Source organism: Schistocerca serialis, chromosome 3, assembly GCF_023864345.2.
Source record: "Schistocerca serialis cubense isolate TAMUIC-IGC-003099 chromosome 3, iqSchSeri2.2, whole genome shotgun sequence".
NCBI classification, from domain to species: Eukaryota; Metazoa; Arthropoda; class Insecta; order Orthoptera; family Acrididae; genus Schistocerca; species Schistocerca serialis.
Genome location: NC_064640.1, coordinates 579,493,251 through 579,514,960, shown reverse-complemented (window position 1 = coordinate 579,514,960; position 21,710 = coordinate 579,493,251). Strand labels below are relative to the sequence as shown.

General features: G+C 40.2%; 1 protein-coding gene across 3 annotated transcripts in view; it reads right to left on the bottom strand.

Annotated features, from left to right (window-relative positions):
* Positions 1–21,710, bottom strand: part of LOC126470472 (transmembrane protein 39A) — a 179,063-nt gene that overhangs the window by 111,615 nt on the left and 45,738 nt on the right. For all 3 annotated transcript variants that reach the window (XM_050098334.1, XM_050098335.1, XM_050098336.1), the window contains exon 5: positions 9,586–9,787. In XM_050098334.1, coding sequence (XP_049954291.1) covers positions 9,586–9,787 — 202 coding nt within the window. The remainder of the gene's footprint in view (positions 1–9,585; positions 9,788–21,710) is intronic.

Below are 21,710 nucleotides of genomic sequence, written 5' to 3'. Positions count from 1 at the left end.
ATAATAACAGAACAATTCCTTTTCTGGATGTGGAGGCGTATAGAACATCTACCAGCAAACTAGGACATAAAAGTCTACAGGAAACCAAAGCACACCAATAGGTGCTTACATATGGATCTGCACCACCCTCAAGCACAAAAGAACACTGTGCTACATATGTTAACAGCCCAAGCTCACTGGATTAGTGATGCTAACCACATACAACTTGAACTGCAAAATCTCAAGACAACAGTCCGTGTGAATGGACATAGCAACAGAAACATAATGAGCTATGGGGCACAATGAAGAAAAAGGTAAAGATGAAACTCTTCCTGTTGCTCACTTACCTTATAAGAGAGGTGTCAGTAACTACGCAGGTAAGGTTCTGCATCAAGAAGGAACTAAATCCATATTCAACAGTAGACGCAAAATCTGAGATCTGCTGAGGAACACAAAAGGATCCCTCAGATCCTCTGCACATGGCAGGCATCTACAAACTTCAATGTGAATGTGGTGAAGTCTATGTTGGTGAAACTGGCAGATGCATTAGCACTGATGTGTCAGAGCATTAACATTACATATGACTGGGGCAGCTGTAGCTGAACACCACCAGAAATTTGGCTGTTCTATTAATTTTCAAGAACCTCACATGCTTTTCCGGCAGCCATGGATGCTGCAGTGGAAAATAAGAGGACTATCTAAACAATTAAATGCCCCAGTAGCATGGACAGAGAGGATGATACAAGTTATCTACAACCTGGCTACAAGCAATTACAGTCCAGTGGACCCCGTGTTTTAGCCAGCCAGCACCACCACTTGGCCCAGGTTTAACAGGATAAACAGTGGTCATGCGAGAACTGCCATGCAGCTTCCAACACTTCACTGCAGGAAGACACCATCCCTGAGTACAAACTGCTGATTTATTGTTGCTTACCAATCACCTACGAGAGTAGCTTACCAATCACTTACTAGAGTAGCGCAGGCAATATTCTGCATATTCAGTATTGCCTATCAATCACCTACCAAAGCAGTACAGGTAATAACCTACCGTACAGCCATCAACCTCTCTTCAACTCATCCACAGACATCCCAAATATGTGATGTTGGTAGCCACCAGATTACAGCCGTCGGCACACGGACTGTGCTGTGGAACGTTAACGTTGAGCGTGCTAAGTTCAACGTGCTGCTGAACGCTCAGGAACGATGCGACTTGTGCATACGGTACGTGGGCCCCAACGTGGTATACGCGATCGCAACGCACTTGAGCGGCAGTTGAGGGATGTTTCTAGTTCGTAAATCACACTGTTTACTCAACGGGCGTGCGTAAAATTCCCACGCTAGCTCTATTAAAACTCACATTTCCTCCATCGTCTACGAAAAGGAAAGTATCATGTCCAATCAATAAGGACACAGGCTTATAAAAGTTCCATTACAAATAGTGCGTTACAAATTTGGAACACTTCTCCACATAAGATAAACATTATTTCATCATTCCCACATTTTAGTAAAACCCCAAGGTCAGTCTTACTTGATCACTGTTCCTACCCAGTAGCAGAATCTTTGCAATATGTGAATTACGAAGTGTAAAAGAAAAAGGAGCAAAATATCTTTTTTATACAAGCAGCGCAAGCTGTTCTGTAGATTAAGCCAATCGAACAGTCACCCATCAAAAAAAGGTGAACTTATATTTACATAACATAAAATATTATAGTATATATTTATATTAAACTAATAATAAAATACCAGAACCCAATAGAAACAGGAAAGTTACGAAAAAAATTTGAAAGCGTCAAGACGCAAACCACCGCCCGAAGTAACATCTCATTACAGGATAGTGACGCTACTCATTACACTAAATGAACTTCGGAGCTTTTGTAGCTAATGATATCATGTTACCCCTTGCTGAAAACCTTAATCGTAGCTATGTTACTAATTGAAATTTAATTACAACAAATTGTGCCAAGAACAATACGTTTTGGGTGGATCATCAGTATGTCACTGCCTTCAAATAGCCTACTCTCATAATACGCAAGTTACAATAATTCTTTTGCCACGAATATGATGTTTCTCATTATTTTATTGGAATGAATCACACAGTTAACGACGTGTTTTCCAGTGATTCTCAATTTGCTGGTACTCAGAAATGGCATATATACATATAGGCTTGAAATGAATGCCAATATGGCGCTTCACAGCTCTGTACCGAAGGGAGACGGAGTGCTTGTGACGTAGGTGGCGTTGTGCCATCTCATTGGTCAACGCTCAGATGCACGCTCTTAATATCTGACATGCCAGATATTGCTCTGCACGTTCGGAAAGACTCCTGAGCATGCTATTCAACGCTATTACATCAGAAACTCGGCACGCTCAACGTTTGGATGCACAATCCGTGTGCCAACGGCTTAACGAGACAGACAGTATATGGAACAAGACATTCAACAGTAACCAGCAGTTAACAGCCCAGAAGACAACCGCTGCAAAGTAGTTCAAACATACCCAATTTAGTTGCTTTAGTGTTTTATAACATTGTAGACTAACATTCAAAATTATTTTATTCACAGTGAATTTGCCTGCTTTGAATCTTGTTAACCTTTGTTTCTTAGTATCATTTCATTTCATAAAGTCTTCAAATCAACACCCACTGTTGTTTCAAAGGTGCCTATGTCCACTGTTTCATGTACACTGCTTCACCAAATAAAAATTAAAGCACCCAGAAGAAGAGACATAACTTCATGAAGTCATTGTATCCTCTGAGGCAAGGTGGCCCACTATTGTTTTAACTGTTAATTGATATCCTGAATACTGACATTGGACCGGAGCTGATGTCCGAGCTGCTCTCACACTTGTTCTATTAAGTGGCAGATCTGATGACCTTGCTGCCCACTGGAGTATCTCAATGGCATCGTGGAGAGTGGATGTAAAAAATAGCATGAAATCTGTGGAAACAAGCACTCAAATTTTAAAGTGGAACCAGCAGTTCAGCTAGCATAATGACTGTGCATGAGGAGTAAAATGAATGGGGCCCAATGATTGAGGAGTTCTCAAAAGCCTCTCATTTCTGTAGTCAATGCTAAATGACACCTATCCTGGCATAAAGTGTGCGGCCACTGGACAGTGGATGACTGGAAACAATGGAGTTGAAATGATGAATCGCACTGTACCTTGTGGCAATCTGATGGAAAGCTTTGGGTTGGCAAATGCATGGAGAACATTATCCACCATTAGGTTTATAGTCAATAGTGAAGTACGGAGGTGGTTGTGTTATGGTAAGGACCTGTTTTTTGTGGTTAGGGTGTGGTCCCTTTATTGTGCTTAAGAAAATGCTATGTGCGGAAGGATACGAACACATTTTACGGCACTGTGTACAGCATACAGTAGAGAAACAGGTCAGAGGTGTTGACTTACTGTATGAGCATGACTCAACGCACCCTGTCATAAAACAGTCTCTGTGAGGCAATGGTTTCTGGACAATAACATTAATGAGATGAACTGGCCTGCACACAGTCTCGACGCGAACCCAATGGAACACCTTTGCGATAAGTTAGAACATCGACTTCACTCCAGACCTCATCATCCAACATCACTAACTTCTCTGGTTTTGGCTTTTGAGGAAGAATGGGATGCCATTCCTCCACAGACAATCATACACCTCATTTAAAGTGTCATAACAGAATTTGAGCCATCATAAAGGTGAAGGGTGGACATATCCCATCTTAACATCCACTAATATGTCTCGAGATACTTTTTACCAGTGTTATGTTTCTCAAGCAGCATTTGTCAGTTGTCAGCCTTTGTTGGTGGAGCACCAGGAGCCTAGCAATTCACATATTTAGCTTTTCTTTTTGTTTTCATAGTTTAATTCTTAAGCTAGTAGTATTAGAATGGACAGGGGGTGCGTATGGCATGTGCGGACTCAAGAGGAGCAGGCTGCAGTTTCTAATCAGCCCAAGACACTTACGGCCACTGTCAGCCGTCTGCAGACTGCTGCCTCTGGGCCTAGCGGTGGCAGAGCATTTAGGGCAACACATGGGGAACCTCCGGTGTCACTCGTTTCCTCCTAAGGCTCTGTTGGCAGGGTACCTTGCAGCTTGTCTGTCATGGAAGATTGACACTCACCGCAGGGTGAGTGGTGGAGTAGTAAGTAACATATTCGCATTGCTCGAGACAGAAAGTTAATGTGGATGCTGGCTGTCTTGCCTCAGCCATTCATCTTGTGAACAGACAAGTTGTCGCTCCTTTAGCAGGGTCCAAGTAGGCACATGGCAGAAGGTGCAGGTCTGGGGGCAGGTGCATGTGGTGTGTGCAGACACAGGAGGAGCAGGCTGCAGTTCACGAGCAGCTGAATATGCTGATGGTCATTGTCAGCTGTCTGCAGGATACTGCCTAAAGGTGGCGGAGCATCTAACACATTGTGTGGCTCACCTCAGGTGTCACTTGTTTCCCCCACAGGCTCTGCTGTAGAGGCACCTTGCACCATGACCGTTCCAGAGAATCTGCACTCACCACAGGGTGAGTGGTGGGGTTGTAACACATCTGCATAGTTCAAGACAGAAAGTCAATGTGGAGGCTGGTCGTCTGGCCTCGCCCATTCTTCACCTTGCGAGGAGGACAGGTGGTCACTTCTTCAGTAGGGTCTCAGCAGGCTTGCAGGAGGGGGGAGGGGGCGGCAGTGGAGTAAGTGGGTAGTGGCAGTTTACTAGTTATTGGGAGCTCTAACATCAAGTGTGACATGGAACCCCTTAGGGAAATAGTGTCCAGGGCTGCGAAGACTCAATTTGTATGGGCGCAGGCGGAAGTGGTGAAGGCTGCTGCCCTCACATGCGGTGTGCAAGCAGAGCTTGAGGATCATTCTTAGAGTTAATTGGAGTCCTTTGGTTTGGAGCTGAGTTGAGGGTCTTAACCAAAAGCTATGCCGATTCTGTGACTGTCTTGGCTGCAGATTTCTAGGCCTCAGTTATGGGGTGAAGGATTGTAGGACTCCCCTTGACAGGTCACAGGTGGACTACAAAAAGGAAGCAGCTACTCGGGTTGCAGAGTAATTGTGAAGTGCATGTGGGTGTTTTGTAGGCTAGGTGGTAGTTTGAGGTCCTCTGATGAATGCTTGTCAATTGATACACATGGGAAAAAAAAAACAGACCACATACAAGGTAATGCCACTTTAACTGTCAAAATTTTAACAGTAAGCTGTCAAAGGATTTGTAAGAAAGTTCCTAATTTACTGCTCATCAGAAGAGTTGTCATGCTCAAATTATTCTCTGAACCAAGAGCTGTCTAAGACCCGAAGTAGAAAGCTCCAAAACATTTAACGAGCCATGAAACATTTATCCAAAAGAAAGGTTAGACACCGTAGGTGGAGGACGATTCATTGTTGTCAACAAAAATATTCTGTCCATTGAGATTGAAATTGAGTCTGACTGTTAAGTTATCTGGACATGAGTAGCAGGCCTAGGTCAACTCAGGTTAATAATAGTATGTTTTTACTAGTCACCCAACTCCACCGTAAAAGTTGTATGATCATTCAAGGAAAGTCAACGCTCAGTCTCACAAAAATGCCCAGATCATACAGTGTTAGCTGGATGCAACTTTAATCTACTGAGTATACTGGAACATTTATAGATTCATTGCAGATGTTACAGACAAGACAGTCTTCTAAAAGACTTTTGAAACATTTTCTGGAAACTGCCTTGAACAACTAGTCATACAATCCATACTCCATGGAAATATTTTAAGCCTTGTAGCTATGAACAGCAACAGGCATGACCTTATTGAGAGTGTCAATATAGACACAGGAATTAGTGACCAGGATGTCATCATAGTGACTACAGATACTAAAGTTAATAAATCACTCAAGGCGCCTAGAAGAACACTTATGCTAGGAAAAGCAGATAAACAGTTGTTAGCATCCCACTTAGACAATGAATGGACATCATTTAGTTACAATATGAAGGACATAGAGGAATTATGAGCAAAGTTTAAACTGATTGTAAATCGTGCTCTGGAGATTTATTTGCCAACCAAGTGAATTAAGGAGGGAAAAGACCCCCGTGGTTTAAGAATCAAAACTGGAAAATGCTGAGCATACAGAGATTGCTACACTCTCATTTCAGGAAACAACATATAAATGTCAACAGGCAAAAGTATGTCAAAATTTTTGTGTCTGTGCATAGATCAAGGCACAAAGCATATAACATATACTTATGTCAAACCTTAGCAAAAGACCTTGCCGAGAACCCAAGAAAATTCTGGTCATAAAAGAATTCACGAAGTGGGTCAGAGGCTTCTATCCAGTCACTCATCAGCCAGTCTGGGGTGACAATAGAAAGACAGCAAAAGGAAAGCTGAAGTTCTAAATGTCACAATTAAGAAATCAGTCACAAAGGATGATCGTACAAACATATTGTCATTTGACTGCCATACAGACTCATGCATGGAGGACACAGAAGTAGGCATCCCTGGCAAAGAGGGGCCACTAGAGGAGTTCAAAACAAATGAATTGTCAGGTCCAGATGGAGATCCAATCAGTTTTCCAGAGAGTACCCTGTGGCACTGGCACCATACTTAGCCTGCATTTATTGTGAATTTCTCACCCAGCGCAAAGTCCAAAGTGACTGAAATACACCTGGAGACTTCTGTACATAAGAAGACCAAAAGAGTGGACCCACATATTTGCAGACCAATATCCTCAATGTTGGTTTGCTGCAGAATTCTTGAAAATTCTCAATTCAAATATAATACATTTCTGACACACTAAGCTTCTGTCCACAAATCAGAATGGATTTAGAAAGCATCGTTTGTGTGAAACTCTGCTTGCCCTTTCTCACATGATGGAAGAGGAAAGGTGGATTCCATATTCCAAGATTTCTGGAATGTGTTTGACACCGTTCTCCACTGCAGACTGTTGAAGGCCCAAGCATATGGGATAGGTTCTCAGATGTGTGAGTGGCTCAGATACTTCTTAAGTAACATAACTCAGTATGTTGCCCACAACAGCAAGTGTTCGTCAGAGACAAGGGTATCACCAGGAATGCTCCAAGGAACTTTGATAGAGCTGCTGTTATTTTCTACATACATTAAGGACCTCGCGGACAGGATAAGTAGCAATCTGTGGCTATATGCTGATGGTGCTGTGGTGTACAGGAGGGTGTCATGTTTGAGTGACTGTAGGAGGATACAGACAAAATTTCTAGTTGGTGTGATCGATGGGAAATAGCTCTAAGTGTAGAAAAATGTAGTTTAATGTAGACGAGTAGGAAAAACAAACCCGTTATGTTCAAATGCAGCACTAGTAGCGTGCTGCTTGACAGAGTCACATCAATGAAATATCTATCTATAATATTGCAAAGTGACATGAAATGGAATGAGCATGTAAGGATTGTAGTAGGTTAGGCGAATGGTTGACTCCGGTTTATTGGGAAAATTTTCAGGGAGTGTGGTTCAGCTATAAAGGAGACAGGATATAGGACACTAGTGTGACCGATTCTTGATTACTGCTCAAGTGTTTGGAATCCGCACCAGATCGAATTAAAGAAAGATATTGAAGCAATTTGCAGGCAGGCTGCTACATTTGTTACCAGTAGGTTAGAACAAAATGCAAGTAGTGTGGTGATGCTTCAGTAGCTCAAATGGGAATCACTGAAGGGAAGACAACATTCTTTTCAAGGAGCACTGTTGATTTAGAAAACTGGCATTTGAGGTCGGCGTCAGGACGATTCTACTGCCGCCATGCATTTTGCGTAAGGACCACAAAGATAAGACAAATCAGGACTCATACAGGGGCATATAGGCAGTCATTTTTCACTCGTTCTATCTGTGAGTGGAAGAGGAAAGGAAATGACTAGTAGTGGTACAGGGAACCCTATGCCATACACCATATGGTGGTTTGCAGAGTTTAGATGTATATGCAGATGTAGATGTCCACATAGAAAATATCAAAGAATGGACAACCTAGCCCCAGGAGACAGGATCTTACGATCTACTAATGAATCACGCAAGAAAAGATGGGTAGAATCTATAGATAATCTAAATTTCACTAACAGCAGTAGGAAAGCATGGTCCCTCCTGTGGAAACTAGGTGTAGCAAGAGTTGTCCTGAATCAAGAATTTGACATAACACCTTGCCAAGCCACGTAGGCTTACACATAAAGAAACACACAGGAAATTTCCATTTTGATTCAGTTTTTGAAAAAGAAATAAAGAAAAAATTTAGTGACAAGAGGGAAAAAAAACAGAAGATCCCAATCTCTTCCTTCACACCCAAGACAATTACATGACATAGCATTCAAATCTCTCAAAAACAGGAAAACAGCTGGACTAGATGGCATATGTCTCAAGCTCATTAAACAACTAGGAAGGAAAGCATGACAGTGGTTACTACAATTTTACAATGAAATACTGGACATCAGAAAAATCCCTCAGCAATTTAAAACTGCAAAAACTATTGCTATATTCAAGCCATAAAAACCCAAAGACGATCCAGTGAGCTATTAACTAACCACACTACTAAGGATTTGCTACAACATGTTGGAAGGATTACCATATAACCTAATGTATTGAATAATTGATGGCATAACTCCTCAACACCAAGCAGGATTTCATGCAAACTGAAGTTGCTGCAAGCAAGTTCTTGCCCTAACATCATTTATAGAAGCAAGCTAAACACTGGAGAAAAAACAAGTAAATCCTATACCACAAAGAGCGGTCTCCCACAGGGTTCAATTCTAGCCCCACCTTTATTTAACTTTTACACCAGCGACATAGTCACCACTGATTTTGTAATGTTCAGCTATACCGACGACATAGCGGTAGGAATAAATTTGTGGGGGAGGGGGAGATGTGATTCTCTCTTAGCAAAGAACAGCTTTAATGCTGACATTATAGCTGATCACAAGGCGTACAGCAGAATACGGAAAAATTAATTCAGACATCTAAGCAAATATATTATGAGAAGATACATCTTGTAATGAAATTAAAAAATAATGGCCTATCATGAAGGAGGAGACTTGTACAACCAGAAAAGGCAGAGGAGCATATAACTCTGATGAGCAAATGAGACACTCCTATCAATACAGGTAGTCTCAGATGGCTTTCCAACTTAGGGCCATTGACTTTCCTTGTCAATGGGTTTAGTTAACAACCCTAAGAGGAACCTGAAGATATTACTGTTGGCCAATTCCCACAAACCCACTGACAATTTTCCTTGTAAAACCATTGATGTATATAAAATAATACACAATGTGAAAGCTATGTAACATTTGGCTTCTGCACATTTCGAAGTGCAGTGCCATGTATAAATATGAGTAAGCATTCAAAATTTACACTTGATCATAATACTATAGAAATTATGTTATTACTGTATTACTCTGTAAATGGAAATTACCCCCCTCCTCCTCCTCCTCCTCCTCCTCCTCCTCCTCCTCCTCCTCCTCCTCCTCCCCCCCCCCTCCCCTCCCAAAATCTGGAGAATGTCTTCAATATGGATCTGCGGGATGAACTGTTATTCTACATTGCATTTTTAATATGTTCCGTATCCACAAGAATCTCCTCACACTACATGTTTCTGGAATTAATGATGTATTTAGTATAATCTGAGATCAATTTCAAACTTACCATAGTATACTTTGTATGCGATTGTGGCAGCCACCAAACTGTTCGATACAAGTGGAGGAACTGTAAAAATGATGAGGCCACAGTGAAAATAAACATCAGCATTTCAAATATCATACTTCCATCTTGAGGTATGCTTGGAACTGGAATGTGTTTTGGAACTATTAACCTCGATGAAGTATTTTCTCCGTATTGTCCCGGAGATCTGCAACAAAACAGATGTTAAGATCATAACAACATTGTGACGAGTTTTTATTGTATCTTGCTACTAGTGTGTGTGAGCATGAGTGCACGAAGTGTCGTGTCGCCGAGCGTGTTTACTTAAATCAACTGCCAACTTTATCAGTGCGGGCTGGGCACTAGAGGCTGTGTGTAGGAAGCGTGCACACAGCACGGTCTCCACCACGCCACCTACCAGCAACTCACGTCTATATACATGTGGAGAAGCTGACACTCACTATGTTCTTTTAGTTTGTACTGTTCACATCAGTTGTTCTGTGCATCACATATGTTGCACCTTCTGTGTGATTCTTTTGTCTTGTTATATGTGGAGTAACAACAAGCTTTTTTCTCTTATTATTTAGAGGTTTATGAATAAAGCCATATTTGTGTTACTTGGATTGGTTTCATATATTACCCGGTTACCACATGATTGGAGGGTGAGTCAGCACTGCTTTGCACATATATAGATGCAAGTCACTAGTAGGTGGCACGGCAGAGACCATGCAGTGCGCAAGCTTCCTACGGGTGGCGTCTAGTGGCTGGCCCCTGATGATATGGTTGGCAATTGATTTAAGTACACATGCACAGCAACACTACAATCTGTGTGCACGCACACACACACACACACACACACACACACACACACACACACACACACACACACACATTATAGTCCGATTCACGAATGGTGGCAGTTCGCACAGGTTGAGGCATGGGCGGCGATTATACAGTTGCTGGTTCCAAGTGACAGTTGCAGTATGTTCATACACTTGCTTTACACTTGAAGAAAGCATGTATCCTGCAAATTATGTCTCTTGCTTACTTACGTAGAATTTGTCACTTTCCACCACCATCAGTGATGACAACAAGCAACAAATAGAATTAAAATTCAGTAAATAACTTGCTATGATCAAGTTTTATGCTCGCATTGGCCATGATATTCATAGCACAGTGCTCATAACACTGCTGAATGCTCATTGGCTGTGAGAGAATGTGTGACATAGGTGCACAGAACAAGACTGAACTCGACTGCTATCATTCACGAGTGCAGCTATAGCAGGATATAGCAGGATATAGCAGTTTCAATATTATAATTAATCATCACACTATTTATATGGGAACTTCTTTGTACAGAACATACGTATAAGGCACTGAGAACCGTAATGGCCCAAAGCACAGGCACAAACTTTTGGGAAAAATAAATATTTGTGAAAATCAAATTTGTAAGCAAACCACCAGTCTCATAAGTCTGACTAGCTTTTTTAACCAAATCTCAAAATCCTACACTTCCTATTAAAAAAAAAAGTATCCAATTCATGTTACAAAATTTCAATTAATATTTAGGATAATTATTATTATTATTATTATTATTCTTTCTTTTCTCAGATGTTATGTCTGGTCAAAAATGGAAAGTGACGCGGACCTTGATCAAGCATGACTTCCTTTTAACTGTACGGTATATGTTACATTGCATTTAGGAACTTTCGGGTAATTGAACATGTATCAATAATTACAGATTTCTGTAGTTGTATATATGTTTGGATGTAGCTGTATTGCGTTGATGTACTGATGGATATTGTGTGGTATGACTCCTGTAGCTGATAGTATAATTGGTATAATGTCAACTTTATCCTGATGCCACATGTCCTTGACTTCCTCACCCAGTTGGATGTATTTTTCAATTTTTTCTCCTGTTTTCTTCTGTATATTTGTTGTATTGGGTATGGATATTTCGATTAGTTGTGTTGATTTCTTCTTTTTATTGGTGAGTATTATGTCAGGTTTGTTATGTGGTGTTGTTTTATCTGTTATTATGGTTCTGTTCCAGTATAATTTGTATTCATCATTCGTCAATACATTTTGTGGTGCATACTTGTATGTGGGAACATGTTGTTTTATTAGTTTATGTTGTATGCCAAGTTGTTGACATACTATTTTTGCTACATTGTCATGTCTTCTGGGGTATTCTTTATTTGCTAGTATTGTACATCCGCTTGTTATGTGATCTACTGTTTCTATTTGTTGTTTGCAAAGTTTGCATTTATCTGTTGTGGTATTGGGATCTTTAATAATATGCTTGCTGTAATATCTGGTTTTATTGTTTGATCCTGTATTGCAATCATGAATCCTTCCATCTCACTGTATATATTGCCTTTTCTTAGCCATGTGTTGGATGCGTCTTGATCGATGTGTGGCTGTGTTAGATGATACGGGTGCTTGCCATGTAGTGTTTTCTTTTTCCAATTTACTTTCTTTGTATCTGTTGATGTTATGTGATCTAAAGGGTTGTAGAAGTGGTTATGAAATTGCAGTGGTGTAGCCGATGTATTTATATGAGTGACTGCTTTGTGTATTTTGCTAGTTTCTGCTCGTTCTAGAAAGAATTTTCTTGAATTGTCTACCTGTACATAATGTAGGTTTTTTATGTCGATAAATCCCCTTCCTCCTTCCTTTCTGCTTAATGTGAATCTTTCTGTTGCTGAATGTATGTGATGTATTTTATATTTGTGGCATTGTGATCGTGTAAGTGTATTGAGTGCTTCTAGGTCTGTGTTACTCCATTTCACTACTCCAAATGAGTAGGTCAATATTGGTATAGCGTAAGTACTTATAGCTTTTGTCTTGTTTCTTGCTGTCAATTTTGTTTTCAGTATTTTTGTTAATCTTCATCTATATTTTTCTTTTAGTTCTTCTTTAATATTTGTATTATCTATTCGTATTTTTTGTCTGTATCCTAGATATTTATAGGCATCTATTTTTTCCATCGCTTCTATGCAGTCGCTATGGTTATCCAATATGTAATCTTCTTGTTTAGTGTGTTTTCCCTTGACTATACTATTTTTCTTACATTTGTCTGTTCCAAAAGCCATATTTATATCATTGCTGAATACTTCTGTTATCTTTAGTAATTGGTTGAGTTGTTGCTGCCAGTAGTTTTAGATCATCCATGTATAGCAGATGTGTGATTTTGTGTTGGTATGTTCCAGTAATATTGTATCCATAATTTGTATTATTTAGCATGTTGGATAGTGGGTTCAGAGCAAGGCAGAACCAGAAAGGACTTAATGAGTCTCCTTGGTATATTCCACGCTTAATCTGTATTGGCTGTGATGTGATATTATTTGAATTTGTTTGGATATTAAGTGTGGTTTTCCAATTTTTCATTACTATGTTTAGGAACTGTATCAATTTAGGATCTACTTTGTATATTTCCAATATTTGTAGTAATCATGAGTGGGATACACTATCAAAAGGTTTTTGGTAATCAATGTATGCATAATGTAGCGACCTTTGTTTAGTTTTAGCTTGATATGTCACCTCTGCATCTATTATCAGTTGCTCTTTACATCCTCGTGCTCCTTTGCAACAGACTTTTTGTTCTTCATTTATAATTTTGTTCTGTGTTGTATGTGTCATTAATTTCTGTGTAATGACTGAAGTTAATATTTTGTATATTGTTGGTAGGCATGTTATGGGGCGATATTTAGCTGGGTTTGCTGTGTCTGCTTGATCTTTAGGTTTCGGATAAGTTATTCCATGTGTAAGTGTATCAGGGAATGTGTGTGGGTCTGCAATGTAACTGTTAAATAATTTAGTTAGATGTGAATGTGTTGAGGTGAATTTCTTTAGCCAGAAATTTGCTATTTTATCTTTTCCAGGGGCTTTCCAATTGTGAGTAGAATTAATTGCTTGGGCGACTTCATGTTGCAAAATTATCACTTCAGGCATTTGTGGTATCATCTTGTATGTATCTGTTTCTGCTTGTATCCATCGTGCATGCCTGTTATGTTGTACCAGGTTTGACCATATGTTGCTCCAGAAGTGTTCCATGTCTCTTATGTTTGGTGGATTGTCTATTTTAATGTGTGTGTTATCTACTGTCTGGTAAAATTTCTTTTGGTTTGTGCTGAATGTTTGGTTTTGTTTCCTTCTGTTTTCACTTTTTTTGTATCTTCTAAGTCATTTGGCCAGTGCTTGTAATTTCTGCTTCTTTTCATCTAATTGCTCTATCACTTCTTGTTGTGAGATTTTACCTAACCTTTTTCGTTTTTTTTCTGACATTTCATTTCTTAGAAATTGTGTTAGCTGTCCGATGTCTCTTCTCAGTTTTTCTATTCTGATCTGTAGCCTGTGTTGCCATGCTGGTTTTGTGGGTTTCTTCTGTGTGTTGGTTGGTTCTGATCTCTGCCTAGTGTGTATATTTAGTGTAGTTCCATAGTTGTGTTTTCATTTATTTTGTTGTGTATGATTGTGTTGATAGTTTTTATTGTTGTTTCGACTTGTGGGTTATTTGGCGGTCTATGCAAGAATGGTCTAATGTCTGTATTTGTGTCTTTGTATTCTATATATGTCAGCTGAAATTTTTCTTCTATATCTAACATGTGTGTCACTTCGTGTTCTATTTGTGCTTGTTCTGGTGGCTGTCTTAAGATTTCGTTTTCCTCTGACTGTTTAATTGATGTGTGTTGTTCTTTGTTTGTTTGCTCTGGGATGTTTAAGTCCATTACTGTATTTTCTTCTTCTTCTGATTGCACATTATTTTGTTCCAGTATTTGTTGTACTTGTTGTTTGATGTTTTCTAATTCTGACTGGGGTATCCTGTTATTTTTTATTATTACACGGATCTGATCAGCTAGTCGTCGTTCTGTTAAAAATTTTAATTCTGGGTATCTGGTAATAAATGTTGTGTATACTTGTGATCTGTATCCAGTTGTGTTGGTTCCTAGGTTTGTTGCTTGGTAATAACAGAACATGAGGTGTCGATTAACTTCATCTGACCATCTCATCCTCTGTCTTTGTTTTCCTTCTACGGTGGTTGCAGGAAGCATATCCTGCAAAACACCTCTATTTGGATTTGAATCATTTTCTAGTTGGCTAGCAGTGTCGTTACCATTGTGGGCGGGCATAGGGTTCAAGCGTCGTCCTTGACCATGACGGCGGTCCCCTTTGCCTACAATCATGAGTGCGTCACGTGGTAAAGAAATTGAACCATAAACAACATACATGATCCTGCCTCATGCTATTTCATGTGGATCACACATAAACGAGACAAGCCTGGTTCGACATATGCATACAGAATTAACGACACCAACACAAGTCAGACTCATGGTTCAACAGTTCTCAATAGTCTCTTACTTTAGTTATATGTACACCTTCATTGCATTCATGTGTGTTTGTTACAATTCCCTAAAACAATTACATAACCAATATACCTATCATGTCAGTAAAAAAATCTAATACCGATGGTAATATTGTTTAGACACTGTATTGTGGCAGTTTTAGGTGGGGGTATTGTGATCTATGGGTGCTGATGTTACCAGTAGATGTTGGGTCTGTCCCACCACTTTTCCAGCACTGCCAACAATTACCAAATGCCTTGTGTATTCTCCATTTTGTTTTGCTTTGTGTTGTGCATTGCTTATTGCTCATCTCTTATTTTGAAATGAGCGAAGACACTACTCCAAGCCCATCATGAGGTTTGAGTATGACTCCTGCAACCTCTAAAAGGGAAAGGGAGATCCGTAGTACAAATTGGTGCCTGTAAAATGGTGCATAATATGTTGAAGTGCTGTGAGGTGGAAAAGGAAAGCAAAAAATTCCTACAACCTATCATTCAGGCCCATAAGAGAGCTGTAAAAACTGTATGAACCATAGACAGGATTAGATAGTTTGCAAGCTCTCATCCAGGTGAATCATCTAGTACTCCAGGAAAGGAAAGGTCCATTTTAATTCTAATTTGTACTGTACACAAGTACAGCTGTATATTTGCTAGACCATGGTGGCATTGTTCTTTGGAGGTCTCATGTCCTTGTACATAGCAGGAGCATTAGGGAACCTCAACAAAACATTTTTTTTATCTTTATGAGGCATGAATTGACAGCAATCTCACGTGTGGCAGATGTTAGCAGAGACCACGAGATGTATTGGGTGTTAGGTCATGGGGAAGAGCGTCCAGAAGGATGATGGTGGCAAGTGTTGGCTCAAAAACTGGCTTTGTGAAGCAAGTGGAGCTTAAGTCCTGCACAAAATCGACACAAGGAGATTATCATGGCCAGATGATCTCTGAGAATTTTGAGACATGGTTTTCAGAGATCATGCTCCTAAATCTTACACAAAATTCTCTCATTGTTATGGACAATGCATTGTATCACTGCTGGCAGGTGGACGAAACACCATCAAAATACTGCCCAAGGGTGGCAATGGTAGAATAGGTGGGAAAAAAAAAAAAGTGCAATAACAGCATAACAAAGGTTGAGCTGTAAGCTCTGGTGCAGGCAAATTAACTAAGTGAAAATATGTATGTAACAGACAAACTAGCTAAGAGTGTAGCCCACACTGTGATTCGCTTGTTGTCCGACAATTACAATCTGAATGCAAGTGAACTAGCATGAGGGAGCACAACGCTCTGACGACATGTCTGCAGCCAATCTCAAGAAATTTACAGACGATGCCCTCAACTCTGTCACTCCAAATGACTAGAAAGGGTACTGCAGGAAAGTGCAAAATGTGCTACCCAATTATAAGAGGCATGATGGTGTAATGGAAATTGTAGCTGATGACATTCTAATACATACTAACACCTCTAGTGATGATTCCTTTAATACAGAGACTGTGTGACACGAGAGCTCATCCTGCACAGGTTTAGCTGACACTGAATCCTAAAGTACCGACACAGCCGAAATTGAAAGTGACAGTGACTTATACAGGATGATTTTTTCCACTGTGTACAAACTTTATGGAGTGATCAATGAGAGGATATGAAACAAAAAAGGTGTAATGAACTTATGTCAGAAAATGCATGGTTTCCATGCTAGAGACCATTTATTCAATCATACTTTGTTACAGAGATGGTGGTCTAAAATGCGCTGTACCATGCAGCCACAGTCACAGTATGCATTGTTTCCTCCTAGAGGGCGATACTATTCCCCATACATCATGCCCTAGAGCACCCTCCTGCCGTAGTAATTGGTAGTGTTGTGTCCAATTCACTCCTCTTGCCAACTCACCTTGTAGTAGATGTGATACAGAGTTGTACACAATGGTTCCGTATTCAAATCAAGAGCTTGCCAACGTGGTGTTTACTTAAGGAAAGGCAGGTGGCAATGGGCAGCCGCCAGCAAGGCTGTATCAGAGACCTATCCCTGCCGACAACATTCGCAGGCAGCATTCACTGTTTGCAACAGTGTTCCGTCGTTTGGCTGAGACAGGGTCATTTCAGGAAGCAGGAACTAATGAAGGACGTACACAAAATGTTCGGACACCAGACTTTGAGGAAAATGTGATTAACACTGTGGAAGATGACCTCCACATCAGTACCAGGCAGCTGGCCCGCCAGTACAGGGTAAGCCAGACGACTGTTTGGAACATTCTCCACGACAATTGTTACTACCCTTACCACTGACAGTGTGTGCATGGCTTACTAGCGACAGACCTTCCACATCGGCCGCTGTTTTGTCACTGGTTTCTTCACCAGGCAACCACAATTCTGGGACTTGTGTCATCCATCCTATTCACAGATGAGGCCACCTTTATGCAGAATGGTATCTTTAACTTTCATAACAGGCATCTGTGGGATAGTATGCATAAGACCCATAGTATGGTGACAGCGAATCATCAGCATCGGTGCAGCTGGAATGTGTGGACCAGAATAATTGGCAACCGTATACTGGGACTAGTCTTCCTTCCATGTCGCATAACAGACCAGAACTATCAGTGTTTCTTGTGGGTGACCTTGCCTCCCCTAATGGAAGAAGCACCATTGATGATTTGAAGAGTTATGTGGCTGCTACATGATGGTGCTCCAGCCCACTTCACCATTAATGTTCAGATGCATCTCAATCGTGTTTTCCCTGGTCAATGGATCGGACAAGGGAGTCCAGTTGCATGGCCTGCTCATTCACCGGATCTCAACCTATGCAATTTCTGGTTAATGGGCCACCTCTGAAGTATCATGTATGCACAGGCCATTCCAGATGTGAAGACACTGGAGCAGTGTATTCATGCTGACTTTGACAGTGTTTGGATGCATTTGAGTGTATGTGACAGAACATGCTACAGCATATAAAAGCTTCAACACACACTATAAATGTGGCTGCATGGTACAGCCCGTATTAGACCACAGTCTCTGTACAGGGTGTATATGTGGACAAGGAAAAAAAATTCCCGGATATTTCCTGGACTTCCCGGTTAAAAATCCACTTTCTCCCAGATGAAAGTACACTTTTTCCATGTTAAGTGACAGTATACTCTACCTTGGCACTGTAAAAGTCATCAATCCTTTGAATGTTTATGGTTTTATATACTGACGTAGAATTTCCCAGCACTTTAGAAAATGAAACTCAGGGGGAAAAACACGTTTGGAAGACCTTTGACGTGCAGCAACATGTACGATGCATATTTTCGTATTACGAAGGTATAAATTTGAATTCCACCAGATAACGCATGTCACTTTGCGAAGCACTGAAATTGCGATGCGCTTTTGTAAGCGTCATCTCGCCAACTGATGATAGCAATAGGACACGTGATGTAGTCAGCCAATAGCAAGATCACTCTTAAGTAGCGCGAATACACAAATAAGAAAAGTTAATGGCTTAAATTAATATACATAGCATTCACATATAATATTGGTCTCGAAGGTTAATAAGTTGGAAGAGAAGCCAAGATTCCACATATAATGTTGATCTTTTTTGCACGTGTTGCACTTTGAGATACACACACAAATGTGCCAGTAAAATTTTTAATAACGATGCAAATGTCTCATCTTCTGGGCTTGAAATACTTCTAAATGGTCGTCCTCAAAGAACCGATTTTTAAATGAGAGTCAAACGCTTTGTGATTTAAGAAATTCATCGTACCTTCTCGCACATAATTCATCTTGCGTAAAAGGAAATCTGCTTTGAATGTAACGCTTTTCAAACCACCATTCGCAATATTTTCCCGCGACCTGTTAGAAATAGGTTTGTTTCAGCAGTTGCAAGAAAGCGCCAGATAACTGGCGTCACTGGGCTTGCGCAGCTACGATGACGCAGGAAGCCCATATGTTCGTACATGTACAACATTAAAAGATCATACATTATGTCATAAAAGAAACAAGACATTAAAGGATACTTCAAGAGCATTGGGATTTCGCGAACAATACTAAAGTACATAATTCGGTTTAAAACGCACATCCGTATGTAAATTTTCTTGAAGTACCAATACTCATGTTTGGTTCTTTATTATAGCATAATGCCATACGTGCACTTGAAATGCAGCGAACAGTTGAAACTAGCCAATAGTGTGAAATTAAACACTTCGTTTCAAATAAATTGACTGCCTCAGTAGAAAGGATTAATAAAAGCCAAATCTCTTTAGCAAACCAGCAAAATTAACTTCACTGTTCTGTAAGGCAATTAATGCTGGACTGTCAAAGGTGGAAATAAAATCTGAAACTATTAACATGTTTTAGCCTGCCGTAATTATGTGAACATATTTTAATTCATTTGATAGCTCCCAGCCACAAAAATCCATTTTGTTATCATTTAACGTGAGAGCAATAAATGAAGAGGAAACAACAATCACTTAACGTAAACACAGGTCACGTGGAGACGACCCACCTCCCCACAACAACTCTGACTGCTCTGTGCATCAGCCCCGGATCTAAGATAGTTCCGAACCGGGGCAATATTAAGTAGTGGTGCCCAGCCACACTTCCGTAACCAGAAGTGGGGGATGGTACTACTCATATGTGACTCGAACTGCGCATGCACAAGGGCCCGCCCGCAACTGCTCAAACGAATCTAATTTGGCAGACGCTTGTATGAGCACTGTTTTGTTGTTGTATACAGCGCATTTCCTTTGCAACTTAAGTTTTATTTTCGTTCCCCCCCTCCCGTTCATGTTTTGTTGCTGCAGTATCATTCTGCAGTAGCAGGATACAATAATATCCTTTGTTAGAGTATTGGTTCTTACCAGTCAAAATCACAAAAATTTAACTGAAAACTAAAACAATGAAAAATTCCCGGAATTCTAAACAATTCCCGGGTTTTTCCCAGTTTTCTCCTGGATGGAAAAATTCCCGGGTTTTTCCCGGATCTCCTGGTTGTCCCAGGTCGTATACACCCTGCTGTAACAATGTATGATTTAATAAATGGTCTCTAGCATGGAAACCATGCATTTCCGGATGTAAGTTCATTAGACCTCTCTTGTTCTGGATCCTCTCATCAATCAATCCCTCGAGTTTGTACACAGTGGAAAAAACCACCCTGTATAAATCGTCAAACTGTTTCATGGTCCTTGTTATCATCATTTTCATTACGCACATTATGTAGCTTGAGGTTCAGATAAAACAGTCTGGCCACTTCCGCATGAAATATAGTAGTTTTGTTAAGTCTTTGTGTTTCAAGGTTGCTATTTGCTTTCCATCTATGTACGTGGTCACTAGATTTTGCAGGACATCTACAAACTGACAAATCCTCATGCCCCCCATGTCCATCAACCAATCCCTTCATTTAGTCAAGTTGTGCCACAATCTCTCTCTCTCTCTCTCTCTCTCTCTCTCTCTCTCTCTCTCTCTCTCTCTCTCCCCCCCCCCCCCCCCGCCCCCCTTCCCCCATTATTTACATTATCTAACCATCTAATCTTCAGCATTCTTCTGCAGCACCACTTTTCAAAAGCTCTAGTCTCTGCTTGTCTGAACTGTTTATTATCCACATTTTACATCCATAAATGGCTACACTCCAAACAAATACCTTCAGAAAAGACAACCCCAACACTTAAATCTATATTCGGTGTTAATAAATTTCTCTTCTTCAGAAATGCTTTTCTTGCCATTGTCAGTCTACATTTTATATCCTCTCTACTTTGACCATCATCTGGTCTTTAACTGCCCAAACAGGAAAACTAATTACTACTTTTAGTGCCTCATTTCCTAATCTAATTCATTCAGAATTGCCTGACATAATTTCACTACATTCCATTATCCTTGTTTTGCTTTTGTTAATGTTCATCTTACATCCTCTTTTTCAAGAGACTGTCCATTCCATTCAATTGCTCTTCCAACTCCTTTGCTGTCCCTGACAAAATGACAATGTCATTGTCAAACCTCAATGTTTTTATTTCTTCTCCCTGAACTTTAATTCCTTCACCAAATTTTTGTTTTGGTTCCTTTTCTGTTTGCTCAATGTACAGACTGAATAACATTGGGGATAAGCTACAACCCTGTCTCACTCCCTTCTCAACCACTGCTTTCCTTTGGTGCCCCTTGACTCTTACAACTGCCGTCTGCCCATATGAAAATGAATATCAGAAACAGTGAGAGAGTGTTTCATGAATGTTTATAAACAATGTGGACCTACAGTGTAGATAAAGCCAATTCACCATAAAATTAACACATATCAGAAGTATGCAATCTCAAAATTGATAACAGTGTTCTTTAGGCCTTTATGGTTCTCACTGCATCATATGGTATGATTTTCTTTTCTTTTCTCGAAGATTCAGTAACAAAAATTTTTGTAGTATCATCCCAGATATGCAGATCTCATCCTGAAAATTGCTGAAAATTCAACTCACTATCAGGAAATAATCTAGCAACTATCACAATAATAGGTCATGTACACAACACAAATGCTTAATATGGAACATTAGCCGGCCGGTGTGCCGTGCGGTTAAAGGCGCTTCAGTCTGGAACCGCGTGACCACTACGGTCGCAGGTTCGAATCCTGCCTCGGACATGGATGTGTGTGATGTCCTTAGGTTAGTTGGGTTTAATTAGTTCTAAGTTCTAGGCGACTGATGACCTCAGAAGTTAAGTCGCATAGTGCTCAGAGCCATTTGAACCATTTGAACGGAACATTACCAATCACCTCCACAATGTAATGCTGAAATATGAATACATATGTAATTACATTTTCCTGGAGACATATCGA